Source organism: Myotis myotis, unplaced genomic scaffold, assembly GCF_014108235.1.
Source record: "Myotis myotis isolate mMyoMyo1 unplaced genomic scaffold, mMyoMyo1.p scaffold_m19_p_12, whole genome shotgun sequence".
Lineage (NCBI taxonomy): Eukaryota > Metazoa > Chordata > Mammalia > Chiroptera > Vespertilionidae > Myotis > Myotis myotis.
This window is the reverse complement of record NW_023416316.1, coordinates 48,189,107-48,202,898: the sequence shown is the minus strand read 5'-3', so window position 1 is coordinate 48,202,898 and position 13,792 is coordinate 48,189,107. Positions and strand designations below refer to the sequence as shown.

General features: G+C 37.5%; 1 protein-coding gene across 10 annotated transcripts in view; it reads right to left on the bottom strand.

Annotated features, from left to right (window-relative positions):
* The window catches only part of IL33 (interleukin 33), a 51,590-nt gene that overhangs the window by 1,441 nt on the left and 36,357 nt on the right, over window positions 1–13,792 (bottom strand). For 4 of the 10 annotated variants that reach the window (XM_036331103.1, XM_036331101.1, XM_036331102.1 and 1 more), the window contains 6 exons: window positions 12,827–12,973; window positions 5,952–6,077; window positions 5,058–5,228; window positions 3,665–3,775; window positions 2,783–2,833; window positions 1,150–1,241 (listed from right to left, as the gene is read on the bottom strand). In XM_036331103.1, coding sequence (XP_036186996.1) covers window positions 1,150–1,241; window positions 2,783–2,833; window positions 3,665–3,775; window positions 5,058–5,228; window positions 5,952–6,077; window positions 12,827–12,911 — 636 coding nt within the window. In that variant the 5' untranslated portion in view covers window positions 12,912–12,973. The remainder of the gene's footprint in view (window positions 1–1,149; window positions 1,242–2,782; window positions 2,834–3,664; window positions 3,776–5,057; window positions 5,229–5,951; window positions 6,078–12,826; window positions 12,974–13,792) is intronic. The other 6 variants (XM_036331105.1, XM_036331099.1, XM_036331106.1 and 3 more) reach the window with 4 other exon arrangements.

Genomic DNA, 13,792 nt, shown 5'->3' with positions numbered 1-13,792 from the left:
GCGGGCACATCCCTGGTGGGGGGGGGGGGTGTGCAGGAGGCAGCTGATCGATGTTTCTAACTCTCTATCCCTCTCCCTTCCTCTCTGTAAAAAATCAATAAAATGTATTTTAATAAAAAGAAAAGAAAGAAACATCAATGATGAGAGAAAATCATTGATTGGCTGCCTCTTGCATGCCTCTCCCTCCCCCCACTGGGGATTGAGCCCGCAACCCGGGTATGTGCCCTGACCAGGAATTGAACTGTGACTTCCTGGTTCATAGGTCGATGCTCAACCACTGAGCCATGCCGGCTGGGCTGTTTATAATTCTTCATCATGACCAATATAATACTGCCGTTTACTAACTGAAGAAGACTATGCAGTGAATCCTATGAATAGAATGTAGATTGTTATGCTATCTATAAATCTTGGCATATGAAAATGTTTATGACCTTCCCTTTAGCAGGCTTAGAGTATAAAGTTATTTATACATTTGCCTAAGAAAACTATATTTTACAAAGAAACACTTCCTAGAAGAACACAATACTTCCTAAAGCCAAATAGGAAGGATTTGAGATCATTCTATATAGTAATGCTTCTCCAACTTTAATGTGCATATGAATCTCCTGGAGATTTGTTAAAATGCTGATTCTGCTTCAGTTGTGAGGGAGCCTGAAATTCCACATTTCTTTTTTTTGCAAAAAAACTTCTGTTTTATTGTCACATTTTACATCTCTGTGAATGCATACATATACCAGTTCTTTATATACAACAAAAATCCTACGTACAAGAGCATCTGAGAAATATAGTGTTCCTTTTCCAGATCCTATAGACTCTAGGAGGTGTCAAACATGGATGCTAAACGGCAGTCGACCATATGTGGCATGCAAAGTATTTCTGTTTTGAGTATGAAAGTGATGTTTTTCCTACTACAGCCTCTGTCTTTCTCCTTGACAATGAAATTTCACATTTCTAACATGCTCCCAGGTGTTGCTGTACTGCTGGCAGAGACCAGACTTTAAGTAGCTCCAAGAGCAAGATATTGGTGGTAACTCATTGTGTTTTATGTACAATAGCACAAACAAAAATCCTTCTTCAAAATATCCAAACATCCAAATCCATACAAACTAGTGATATTAATCATGACAGTTAAATGCATATTTCTGTTACCTTCACAGAGTGCTCCTCGGCATGCAGCAAAAAGTCTTTGTTATTTGCAGGACTCATCCTTACCATTACTTTGTGACCATCAACATCATCACCTTGCAATTAAAAAATGTAAATTATAAAGTTAAAGATTGTAACTCATTTTAATTTAAACGAATTTAACACCCAGGAAACAAGTTTATAATGTCATGTAAAATAACTGCTTCATTCAGCAACATGTCTCTTAGAAATTTGTACCTAGATGAAACTAAGGCAGGGGTGGGCAAACTTTTTGACTCGAGGGCCACAGTGGATTCTTAAACTGGACCGGAGGGCCGGAACAAAAGCATGGATGGAGTGTTTGTGTGAACTAATATAAATTCAAAGTAAACATCATTACATAAAGGGTACGGTCTTTTTTTTTTAGTTTTATTCATTTCAAACGGGCCGGATTCGGCCCGCCGGCCGTCGTTTGCCCATGGCTGAACTAAGGAGTCATTGTATAAGTAGGGGATAATTCCAAGCCCCTTGAAGAAGAGAGGTTAGTTTTCTTACATGCTTTCTAGTTGTAGAATTGGAACTCTAATGAGTATTTCTCCGAGTGTTTATCTGTCTGCATGTAAAGTCACACATAGTTGTCCCCCAACATTCAACTCCTCTTCTTATGTTATAATAGAACATATTTTTGTAGCTAAGTGTAGCAATGTGACTAAGTTCTGACCAATGTGAGTTGAGTGGAATGTCAGGTGCAACTTACAGATTATGTCCTTAAAGGGAAAGAGAATTCACATACCCATCTTTCTCTGTCCAGCTAATTGGATATTGTCATGGTGGCAAATAATTTTTTGTTGTTGTTAATACTTACTTGAGAATATTTTTTCCATTGATTTTTAGAAAGAGTGGAAGGGAGGGGGAGAGACAAGGAGACAGAAGCAATGATGTGAGAGAGACACATCGATTGGTTGTTTCCTGCACACTCCCTGACTAGGGCGGGATTGAGCTTGCAATCAAGGTATGTGCCCTTGACATGAATTGAGCCCAAACCCTTTAGTCTGCAGGCTGACATTGTAACCGCTAAGCAAAACTGGCCAGGGCTAAAGTAACCTTAAAACATGTAGATCAGGGTTGGGGAACGTCCAGTCCACAGGCAGTATAAGGCCCGAGAAATCATTTGGTCTGGCCCTGCCAAGGCATTAGGGGTGAGTTAATTAAATGTTTGACCAAACATAGCAGAGTAATATTTAGGTTGATAATTTTGTATGGCCCTCGAATGATGTTTTAAATACCCAAATGGCCCTGGGCAGAAAAAGGTTCCCCACTCCGATGTAGGTGTTAGCAGAGCCACAAAGAGAGAAGGAACTAGGTTCCTGGACAACCTATTCAATAGAGTTCCCATTCCAGCCCTGGCTAAGACAGAAATAAAGTTTTGTGTAGCTTAGCACCCATTATTCTGGGTCTCCGTTAAATGTAGCCAAACATTTATCCTATTAAACTGAAAAATGGTTGGAATGGAGTAAATCCTCTAAGAATCTAAGATTTCACTATGAGCTTGGGCTGGAGAGAACCTTCAGAGACAGCCTGCCTTTCTACGTGGAGCATGTTTGGATTTATTTTTAGTCAAATTTAAGAATTCAAACATTACAGCTATCCAAATTACCTGTTTCACTTGCAGGTGGCTGTGAGTCATAGAAATGGAATAACACTTTGTCTGAAAAAGAATGCATAAAACTCTTTTGATGATTTATCAATAGGTTCAGTTCCAAAATATACATAATATCAGAAAATATCCTCCTTTTTTATTGTATATCTACAAAAGCAAAACTTTTGTGGTTTTGAGAAAAGTCTCAAAATGATGGTATACTCTGATGAATTCCCCATAAAATACTTAAAATATTTTTCATAGCATTTGTATATTCTTTTCTTAAAAATCCTCACCCAAGGATATGTTTATTGATGAGAGAGAGAGAGAGAGAGAGAGAGAGAGAGAGAGAGAGAGAGAAGAAACATTGATGTGAGAGAGAACTATCAATCAGTTGCCTTCCATACTCACCCCAACTGAGATAGAATCTGCAACCTAGGTATGTATCTTAATCAGGAAACCCTCCCCCTCCACCCTTCTTTCCCCCTTCTCCCACGTCCACAACCTTTTGGTGTACAGAACGATGCTCTAAACAGCTGAGCCACCCAGCTAAGGCAGGTATACTCTCATTTGAGGATTTACTTTGGTGACATTGATAAGATTAGAAATATCTAGTAAGTAATTTAGCAATATGAAATATATATGGTCCTCCTTCCATCTTTCACAACATATACCACTTCTCAATATCAGCGTTCTTTCCTCCTGATGAATGCTTACTAAGCTTTTTAATCCTCCTCAGCACAGTGATTTTCAAGCATCTATTGCCAACGCATCACAGTTTGCACACAACGTAAGATCTGTTTGTCATATCTGAGTTAATCCATTGTTAATGGTTTGGTAAATTTATTTTTTACTTATTAGTAATCATTATATCATTATAGACAAAAGGAAATATTCTACCTTTCTCATCTTCTGTCCCCAAATCGTCAACATTGATGTCATAACCTTCATCACCAACAACAAAAGTAATGGTTTGATTGTCGTATGTGCTCAGGGAAACAGAACGATATTCTATAACAAGAGAAAATCTTGTCATTAAGAATGCAAAAACTTGTTCTCATAAACAATCGTTTAGCATTTTTAAAAAATGCCTCCCCAAAGGCTTATTGTTATTATTATTATTATTTGAGCTGTACTTTGTCCATTGCTGTTGGATGGATGAAAACCTTTGGTGCAAGTTTAACATAGCTCAAAGCTGAACTCTATCACCTGAATGGGATTAAAGGTGCTAATTTATTGCGTGAAGGCCATGGGAGGCCATGCTAGTATGTTATGGGAGGTTTTGGTGGGGAGAAAGAAGCTGGAAAAGTGACAGACATTGCCTGAGGAAACCTCTGCTTCCTGGCTCCCCATGGACTAGGGAATTGTAGGCAAGAAGGGACAGAATTTAAATAGACATGGATAAATAAATACCCATCTGTAAGGTGTGGAGTTATTCTGAGACTTCCAATAGTCCTGGAGGATACAGTTGTGAGCCCCTTCTGACCTCTGGCTAAATGACAGAGACACTGAGAGCAGTATTCCCAAGTTTTTAAAATGTTCCAACACATGGAAAAGGATATTTCAATGGTGTAAACTGAAGTAGATTTAGGAACTATCTATATGGGCCCTGGAGAAAAAAATATTATATTTTCTTTACATTATAGGATTATGCTAAGAAAGTATACAAAATATTAATGAGTATGTTTAATGTTGAATTTGTATGTAAACTTCTAAAGTAAAATGATTTAAAAATATTTAGTGAGAAATTTCAGTATTTTTCTGGGAATTTAAGACATTTATGTCAGGAATAATACTTGAACTGGCAACTGCAATTCCCAGTCAAGTTTCTCAATGATCTCTTCACTTCTTGATAGTCACCATCAACTTGGACTTCATTTGGCACAGTTGGTGATGCAACTTAAAACCATTTTAACAAATTATTTAAAATATTTAGTCAAAATTATACTTAAAATACTTAATAGCCCCTCCTTTTTTATTGACAAAATTTTGAAATTTGGGGGAATAATGTATTGGTTTTTTTCCGCTCACCAAGGATAATTTATTTCCCCCCAGGAATAATGTATATGGGATTCCAATCCATAGCAAACACTTCAAAATAATAATGGAGTGCTAACTATAGAATGTGCATGCATTGTTAGAGCAGTTTTCCTGCACCTGTTTTAGATACCACCTAATGGGCACATCAGCAGAAAATGGACAAAAGTTTCTAATATACTTGAAGGCATAGACTTGGGCCTGCTTCCTAGAGCAGCACTTGCCAGAGTCCTGTTTCTTACCACCCTCCTCTTACCTACACCACCCCTGTAACCAGTCACACCTAGGATTCTTGAATCATCAATTCTTCTAGTATTTTCCTGGACCATAGATTTATTAAAGGCAGAGGCCCCCGCTGATCGTTCAAAGTGTTGCAGGCGATTCCGACAGGTAGCGAATAGCAGATTTGGCTCTTTGTAATCTTCAGCTGCAAGACAGGTGGGGTTAGAAGTGGACTATCAGTGCTCACTGCCCAGATCCCCTCCCCACTCCCTCTACCCCCACTTGAAGAGTCACAGTCAAGGCTGCTTGCTGACAATGGTGACTGACCCCAGGACTTTGGCCACCCCATGGTTGGAAGGGCTCAGTATCTCCTGGCACTTACACTCCAGAAGGGCACACCCATTGGAGTCCAGGTGGAAAAAAAACTAGTTACCCATGTCTCAAAAGGCAACCACTATGAACATTTTAGTTTATAGTAGTACTTCCTTTAAATAAAAAAAAATCACCTAAGAGATATTGTTAATATATAGGCATACCCCACTTTATTGCACTTTGCTTTATTGTGTTTTACAGATGTTGCATTTCTTACAAATTGAAGGGAAGTCCCTCTACCAGTGAAAGATTACAACTCACTTGATTGTGGTGGTCTGGAACTAAATATGCATATTCTCGAGGTATACCTATATATATAATTTTATATCCTCTATTTTCACTTACCATTATAACATAACCATTTCTCCCATTACATTAAAAACTCTTTATAAACCTTTTAAAAAATGGCTTTAAAAGAGTTTATTATCTTTACTCTTTCCCAGAAGGGAAATTTGAGTGAGGGGTAAAAATTATATACCTAGATGTAGAAATTGAAGGCAAATAAATGCTCATCACTATATTAAAGAATTACCAGTAATTGTAGTTTTTCCCTTACCTGAGTTTGGTGAATGCCTTTCAGTGGTTTCTTTCCTAAAGTAACAGCTCTTTTTTTCTATGATAAGGCCAGAGCGTAGCTGCATAAAGTACACCTGGCAAATTTCTTTGCCCTTCTGTTGGGATTCTAAACAAATGAAAAAAATGTGATACTGTTTCATTCCATCCATTTTCTTTTTTTTTCTAAAATATATTTTTATTGATTTTAGAGAGGAAGGGAGAGGGAGAGGGGGAGAGAGAGAGAAGAACATCAATGATGAGAGAGAATCATTGATTAAATGCCTTCTACATGCCCCACACTGGGGATCAAGCCCACAATCCGGGCATGTACCCTGACTAGAAATCGAAGTGTGACCTCCTGGTTCATTGGTCGACACTCAACCACTGAGCTACATCGGCTGGGCATTCATCCATTTTCATCCTTTTACAAATGCTGAGTGTAGCAGACCAAGAAAGAAACTGCAGATCCATGGTATTTTTTCAGAAACTTTTGGGCAAGTTCTGTTTCAAGATTCAAAGTTTTTTAGATTTTAGAATTGTCATGTAGAACATATATGGTATATATTTAGCACTCCCAGCAGGGACTAGGGCAGTAACCCAAATTCAAAAATTAATAATATTGTAGTGAAATATAGAAAATTGTATATATAAGGTGGAATAAAGACCTCATAGTGATTCAGCTCTGGCTTTAACGGTTAAGTGAATTTAGGTCATATTTTCCTGTCAAATGAGTTATAAAAAAACTTCAGGTCTTTAGAAAAAATTTTCTTTTTCAGAATTCCATATAATGAAATGTGGACCTACATCCAACATATATCAATCTTTGCCTCACTGAGGAGAGACTCTTATGGTCATATGAAGTCTGTAATCTTTTCTACTTGTCTAGAATATACTTTTAATAATTTTGGAGGCATGCCTGTAGTCTGTAAAGGTTATTGATTTTAAAAATAGCTGTCATTTACTAAGTGTCTGCAGTGAACCAACCACTGTACTAATAATTTTACATACTATGTCATTTAATCCTTCATAATAATATAGCAAGCAAGGCAGGTATTATTCTTCTCATTCTACAGATGATGATCTAGAAGTCATGACACCCAAAGTTACAGGTCTGGTGAGAAGTTGTGACTCAAGTGTATCTAATATTAAAGATACTCTTTACGCCCAGCTGGTAGCTCAGTGGTTGAGCATCGACTTATGAATCAAGAGGTCACGGTTCAATTCCTGGTCAGGGCACATGCCCAGGTTGCAGGCTTGATCCCCAATAGGGGGCATACAGGAGGCAGCCGATCAATGATTCTCATCACTAATGTTTTTATCTCTTTCTCTCTCTTCTTTCCTCCCTGAAGTCAATAAAACATATCTTTTTTTAAAAGATATTTTTTTCATTTACCTCTAAGAAAATATTACAGTGCAATTTTAGGGACTAATAAAATATAAACTTAAATCATTTGAATTAAAAAATATTAATTATCCAGTAATTCTAATTTCATTAGAATTTAATTTAATTAGCCAAAGAAAAATTAAAGTCTAAAGTAAAAATAATTTGCTACTTGGAAATCATAAAAAGACTTTCAGAGTTAAGTAGAAAAGAAAGTTGTAACACCTGAGTCAAAGGAACTCAACTTTCAACATTATAGTAAGTAAATGAGTTATCAAGCAATTTCAGAAAATGAAAATAATTACTTGTGACTTTGGGATTCATTCTATGATCTTTATTTTATTCTCTAAGATTTGCCTTACTAGTATACTTTTAAAAGTCAAGTAGAATAAACATTTGTTAGCTACCATTTTGAATTATCTATATTTTGCCTCCAATTTAGATGGGCATCTACCTTTAAGAATCTTCAACTTCCTTAACTAATAATAAAAAAGAAAAAAAGAAAAAAAAAAAAGAAAAAAAAAAGAATCTTCAACTGTCTGAACAGGGCAAGATTACTTAATTATACTCACACCCACCCTGGAATTCCTTAACATTGCTTCAAATTCAGAAATATCAACTATGGTATTGCACATTAATATAATGTTTTTAGAGTTACAAAGATAATTTACAAAGCTGTGCCAGAGCCAGCATTGAACTTGGTCTCTTGATAATTAATTTAATACAATATTTACTTACTGTATCAATTTCCTCTTCAGAGCTAAAAGGTATAAGATGATACAGTAAGCATTCTCATTCCTTATATGCTTATCAGTATCTCATAGTGACATGACAGGCATGTCTTATATTCAGAGTGGACTCTGTGGGGAATGGGATATGGGTCTTGGGTAGTGTGAAGTGAGGGTCAAGATATTAAAGTATTGTGGATGATCAAGAAGAGACAGACTAAAGATATGGATGTACAGGCTAGTGCAGCGGATCTCAACCTGTGGGTTGCAACCGCTTTGGAGGTCGAACGACCCTTTCACAGGGGTTGCCTAAGACCATCGGAAAACACATATTGAATATATAATTACATATTGTTTTTGTGATTAATCACTATGCTTTGATTATGTTCAATTTGTAACAATGAAAATACATCCTGCATATCAGATATTTACATTACAATTCATAACAGTAGCAAAATTACTTTTATGTCATATTTATGTTATGAAGTAGCAATGAAAATAATTTTATGGTTGGTGGTCACCACAACATGAGGAACTGTATTAAAGGGTCGTGGCATTAGGAAGGTTGAGAACTACTGATCTAGTGGGACAGACACTGGCTGTAATTCATTGGGGGTGATTATAGTTGAAATATTAAAGATGCTTTATATGGGGAGTATTTGAAAGAAGGTATACTTTGGTGTTCAGGGCAGCTGAAAATGTGGTGTGAGGGTTGTGTTCTCAGGAGGAAACACAAAGCTGACATGGCCATGGGAGCAGTGTAGGAGAGAGTGCTCCACTGGGGTCAGAGGCCCAGGTCAAGCTCATGTAAGGGCTGTTGCCACTTTCTCAATCTCCATCATGTTTGCTGTCTGAGGGCAGTGTCTTACTATAGCTTTTAAGAAAATAACTAATTTCGCCATAGCATCAGCATGTTGAAATTCTCAGGCATTTCTGGTGAGTAAATGGGGAGGGGCCTGGAAATCTGCCTGTAATTTTGCCACTTGGAGACCCAGACTATGACTGACAGGAACTACAGCAGCAAATCACTTCATCTTTCATTTCTTCCCCAAACACTTTTTCACCATGGTGTTTTCTCACTGCTTACTACCTTTTACCTGTCTGTGGCATTTGACTTTAGGGACCACATCCTTCTTTGATCCCTTCTTTCCTTATTGTCAGGTCACCAGTTTCCTTAGATTCTTCTTGTTTCTCTGTGATCAGTCCATCTTGGCCTTTCTGTTAGTTCTTTCTTCTTTACCTGCTCCTAAATGTTGGTGTTCCTCAAGATTTTGCCCTTTGCCTTTTGCTCTTTATTCTAGACTTTATTTCTGAGTAATATTGCTTACTCCAATGACTTCAATCATTTTTTTATATACTGACTAGAGGCCCGTTGCACGAAGAGATTCGTGCAATAGGCCTTCCCTTCCCCTGGCTGCCGGCACCGGTTTTCCTCCGGCACACGGGACCCAGGCCTTCGCTCCGGATGGAGCCTTCAGTCATGCTGCTCTGGACGGATCCTTCAGTCTTCGCTCCGCTGCTTGGCCCCTACATATGCAAATTAACCGCCATCTTTGTTGGGTTAATTTGCATACTGCCCTGATTGGCTGGTGAGCATAGCGGAGGGATGGTTAATTTACATGTTCATCTATTATTAGGTAAGATGACTCCTTAAACTGTAACTCTATCTTTATTCTCTCTCCTGAGTTTTATATCTATTGCTCTTTCTCCACAGGGCATTTTGACTTCAGCTACCATAAAGCATCTCTATTTCTATCTATGTAAAGCCTCATTAACTCTGGACACCTCTACCTCCTTCAAATTCAAATTATACTCACAATAATAATTTTTTTTACCCTTCCCTACCCCCAATATATTCTTCCTGAATTCTCTATCTTGAAAAACAGTACCACTATTATACCATGGTCTGCCCAATTCTTAAATCAGAAAGTTGAGAAACATCCATTTTTCCTTCTTTATCTTTCAATTTATTTTATATGTCACTAAATCTTCATGATTTCACCTTCTGACAGTGTGTGAAATTTAGTCTTTCCTTTCCTTTCTGCTGTCTTAGGTCAGGCCCTCATTATTAGTCCCCTAGCTCAGTGGTTGGTAAACTCATTAGTCAACAGAGCCAAATATCAACAGTACAATGATTTAAATTTCTTTTGAGAGCCAATTTTTTTTAAACTTAAACTATATAGGTAGGTACATTGTTATTAACTTAATTAGGGTACTCCTACGGCTTAGGAAGAGCCACACTCAAGGGGCCAAAGATCCGTATGTGGCTCGTGAGCTGCAGTTTGATGACCACAGCCCTATACGAATGTAGTAGATTTCTGAGAAGTCTTAGTTTCTACACTTGTCCCCTCAATCTCTCTTCACACCACCACCAGTGTGACTTTTGTAAAATAAAAATATGTTGTAATTCCCACCGATTAAACATTTCCAATGATTCTCTACTGTCCACAAACTCCTTCACTGTAACAGAAGATTTTCCATGGGAAGACACAAACTAAAGTGTGGGATCTCTACCCAGCTCTATCATGTAGGAATATGAGCCAGTGTTACTAGATCTTCAGATTTTTTGACAAAACCACACATTCAGATTTTTATGCAAAATCTCCTAATCTTTAAATGTTGCCTCAATTGAGAAACACCATCAATAATAGTGTTCAGGCCAAATAAAATACTTCAATAATAGTGTTCAGGCCAAATAAAATACTTCTGCTGGATGAATCTCTCAAGGCTCCCTATATTGTGACCTCTGGCTGTATGCATACAAAAGCTGGATTGTCAGGGAAGGGAAGGAACTGATGGAGAAGAGGAAGTAGCAGAGGAGAATGGACTAACCCTGGGGAGTAGCCTCCTGGAAACTTGGAATGGGATGATTTTTAGGAGGGGCTACCCTCCAGCTCATGAAGTGCTCCTGTACCTCCTTGGCACTAAAATGAAATGGCATGGTGGTGACCAGAACTCATAGGGGACCTGACTGTGTGGATACCTGTAGTGGTTGGATATTGAGTTTTGTGGTGTTGTGACCTGTGGATTGTGTCAGATAATGTTAGCCCAAGGAAGGAAAAGTAATTAAAATGAACTTTTTTGTTTTGTTTTTTTTGCTTGAGGGCTCAGAGCATTTTCTTTGGAAAAATGTGACATTTTTGCACCCTGGGTTTTGAGAAGTGGTTCATACCTGTCACACACCTCACAGCTGTCAGGTTTGGGGCCAGGAGTGTTTACTAGTAAATAATGACAATTTTAGTGTTAAACTGAGCCAATATTATTGGAAAGGAAGATCTGCTAAGGGACAATTAAAATACAGTGGGGCCTTGACTTATGAGTGTCCCGACTAACGAGTTTTTCGAGATATGAGCCATCTCTTGGCCGATTTTTTGCTTTGAGTTGAGTTGTGAGCTAAAATTCGGGTTACGAGCCAGCTTCAGATACCCCACCGCTAGTTGGCGCAGCAAACGTCACAGTGATTTGACATACGAGTAATTTGAGTTACGAACTCAGTCACGGAACAAATTAAACTCGTAAGTCAAGGCCCCACTGTAATGTAATATTAATATAAGTGATTTGGGGGATATCTTTATTACTGTTTTTTTTTAAATGGTGTAAATAAGCCACTGCAACCTTAAAGGGGAAGTTACATTTTAATTTTTGCATCAATGCCATTAACTCTGCTGTAAACTCCAGCCTGCTCCCTTATTCTAGTATCTTAAAGAGTCCAAATCTCCTGAAGTACAAAGACAATACATTCTTTATTAAGAGGGAATTTGGGATGCAGAGTCACTTCCACTGAGTCACTGTTTCTACATAGAGCAGTTTGACTCAGACTCAGATAAAAAAAAAAAACTAACAACTATGATTTCCTGGCCATTTAGAAATCACAGTCAAATTAGTGTTTTCCCTGACTACCAAAGAGCACTGTGGGTGAGCCAGAGCCTTAGGGAGGACAGAAATGATGTACTTTAACACTGCTTTCTCTTCTAGCCTTAAAGATGTTCAGGGAAATGGAGAGGAGCCCAAAGAACAAGGATATGCAGTCTCCATCATCATTCCCCATCCTCTGTTTTTGCTCTAGCACACCAGGGCTCTCTTAACTTCTTTGTATAACTGCTCCTTATGAAGAACATAAGTATAAATTTGTATAATTATTGCCTAGGATAGGTAATATAAGGATCAAAGAAGTATATAGCCCTTTTATTCTAAAGCTATGGCTTCTACTTGGTTCTTTTTACCCTTCAATTTATTACAAACCCTTTGAGTTTGTAACTGGATAGACTTGAACATCATTTGGTCAAATCTGCTTTCTGGGGGGCCTGGATTATTCAAATATCTTCACTTGTATTCTCTCTTTTATCAAAAGTTGCAAGTTAAGACCACAAGCTTGATACACCAAAGGACTTAATAAATGTTTGCTGAATGAAAGTGGATCAGTTTATATTTTGTTAATTGGGGAAAAGTTTTTGGGACTTGGTGGTAGGGGGTGTGGGTGGAAAGAAGGGATTGATATGAAGGGCTATAAATATGTTTATCACTATTAGCAGGTTTAAATTATCTGAGCCATTTTTGTCCTGTGATGCATCAAATAAGTAAAAGTTGGCTATAGTCTGTTTAAAACCAAATGCTGCTGTACTGCACACTTATGAGACATCCCATTCAATTTCAGCTCTTGTATTCTAAGTAACTTTTGTATGATAGTATGTATGAACATTGGATAATAAAGATTTGATAACAGACAAAAATAGTGTGTAAAGTAATCAGAAGTGCTTAAGTCCTTACTTCTCAACCTGGGAGATTTTGCCGAGGCTTTTCCTGCTGAGTTGTTCATATTTGCTGGGGGAATTTTGGTGGTTGAATACTTCATTTCAGGCCTTATTTTTCAGGCGTCTGTTGGATTAAATATAGTATTAGTTCAATTGTCTCAACCTGAAAACAAACAGAAACAATTGTGGTTAAGTCAATATACAACCAAGAGAAAATAATTATTTTAGTAAAATTTGAACATAGTATTCTGAATATGTGTCTATGCTGGAATATAGGACAAAAAGAGCTACAAAGAAATCTTAAACTTCACTTAATGGTTTTGTTGTTGATGGTAACATTGGTATTGGAATTCTGAGACCATTTGCTATACTATACAATACAGCAACTAAGTAGATGTTTGTCTTAGGATTTTCACTGTAGGAGAAAGGACAGATATAAAATAAAAGAATCCAAGAAGAAATTCCTATGATGTTAAATTTGAGTCAGTAATATTGGTATACCTATATCTTAGTTTCCAAGTACTTTTTTCATTAAAGGGAACTGGAACTCTAGATGTGGGCTGGGAAAGTAGAAGTGGACATGGAATATGTTGTTGTGCCAGAAAGCAGTGTCATTCAAAAACCAGTGAGGCTGTATCAAAAGGATACATGAAGGTTCTTCTGCTGGCCAAATTTGGGACAATTTGACATCAAAAGGAATAATGATGGTAATTGACTATAATGCATTTGATGAAAAAAAACCCCAAACTCACAAGTCCATAGCATTTATCAAGAAAGAATGAATGAGGAATTTATTTATTACAGAAGAATGATAAAATTAGAAAAATCACCATCCTCCAGTCCCCAATTAATACTTGATCATCGCTGGACTGCAGTACTCTACTGAAAGACCCTGGAGTTCTCTGTCATAAATTGCAGAACGCTCCATATTCTTTCAGTAGGGTTCTGCAATCTGGCTTCATCATCAAGGTCAGGCAGTGAT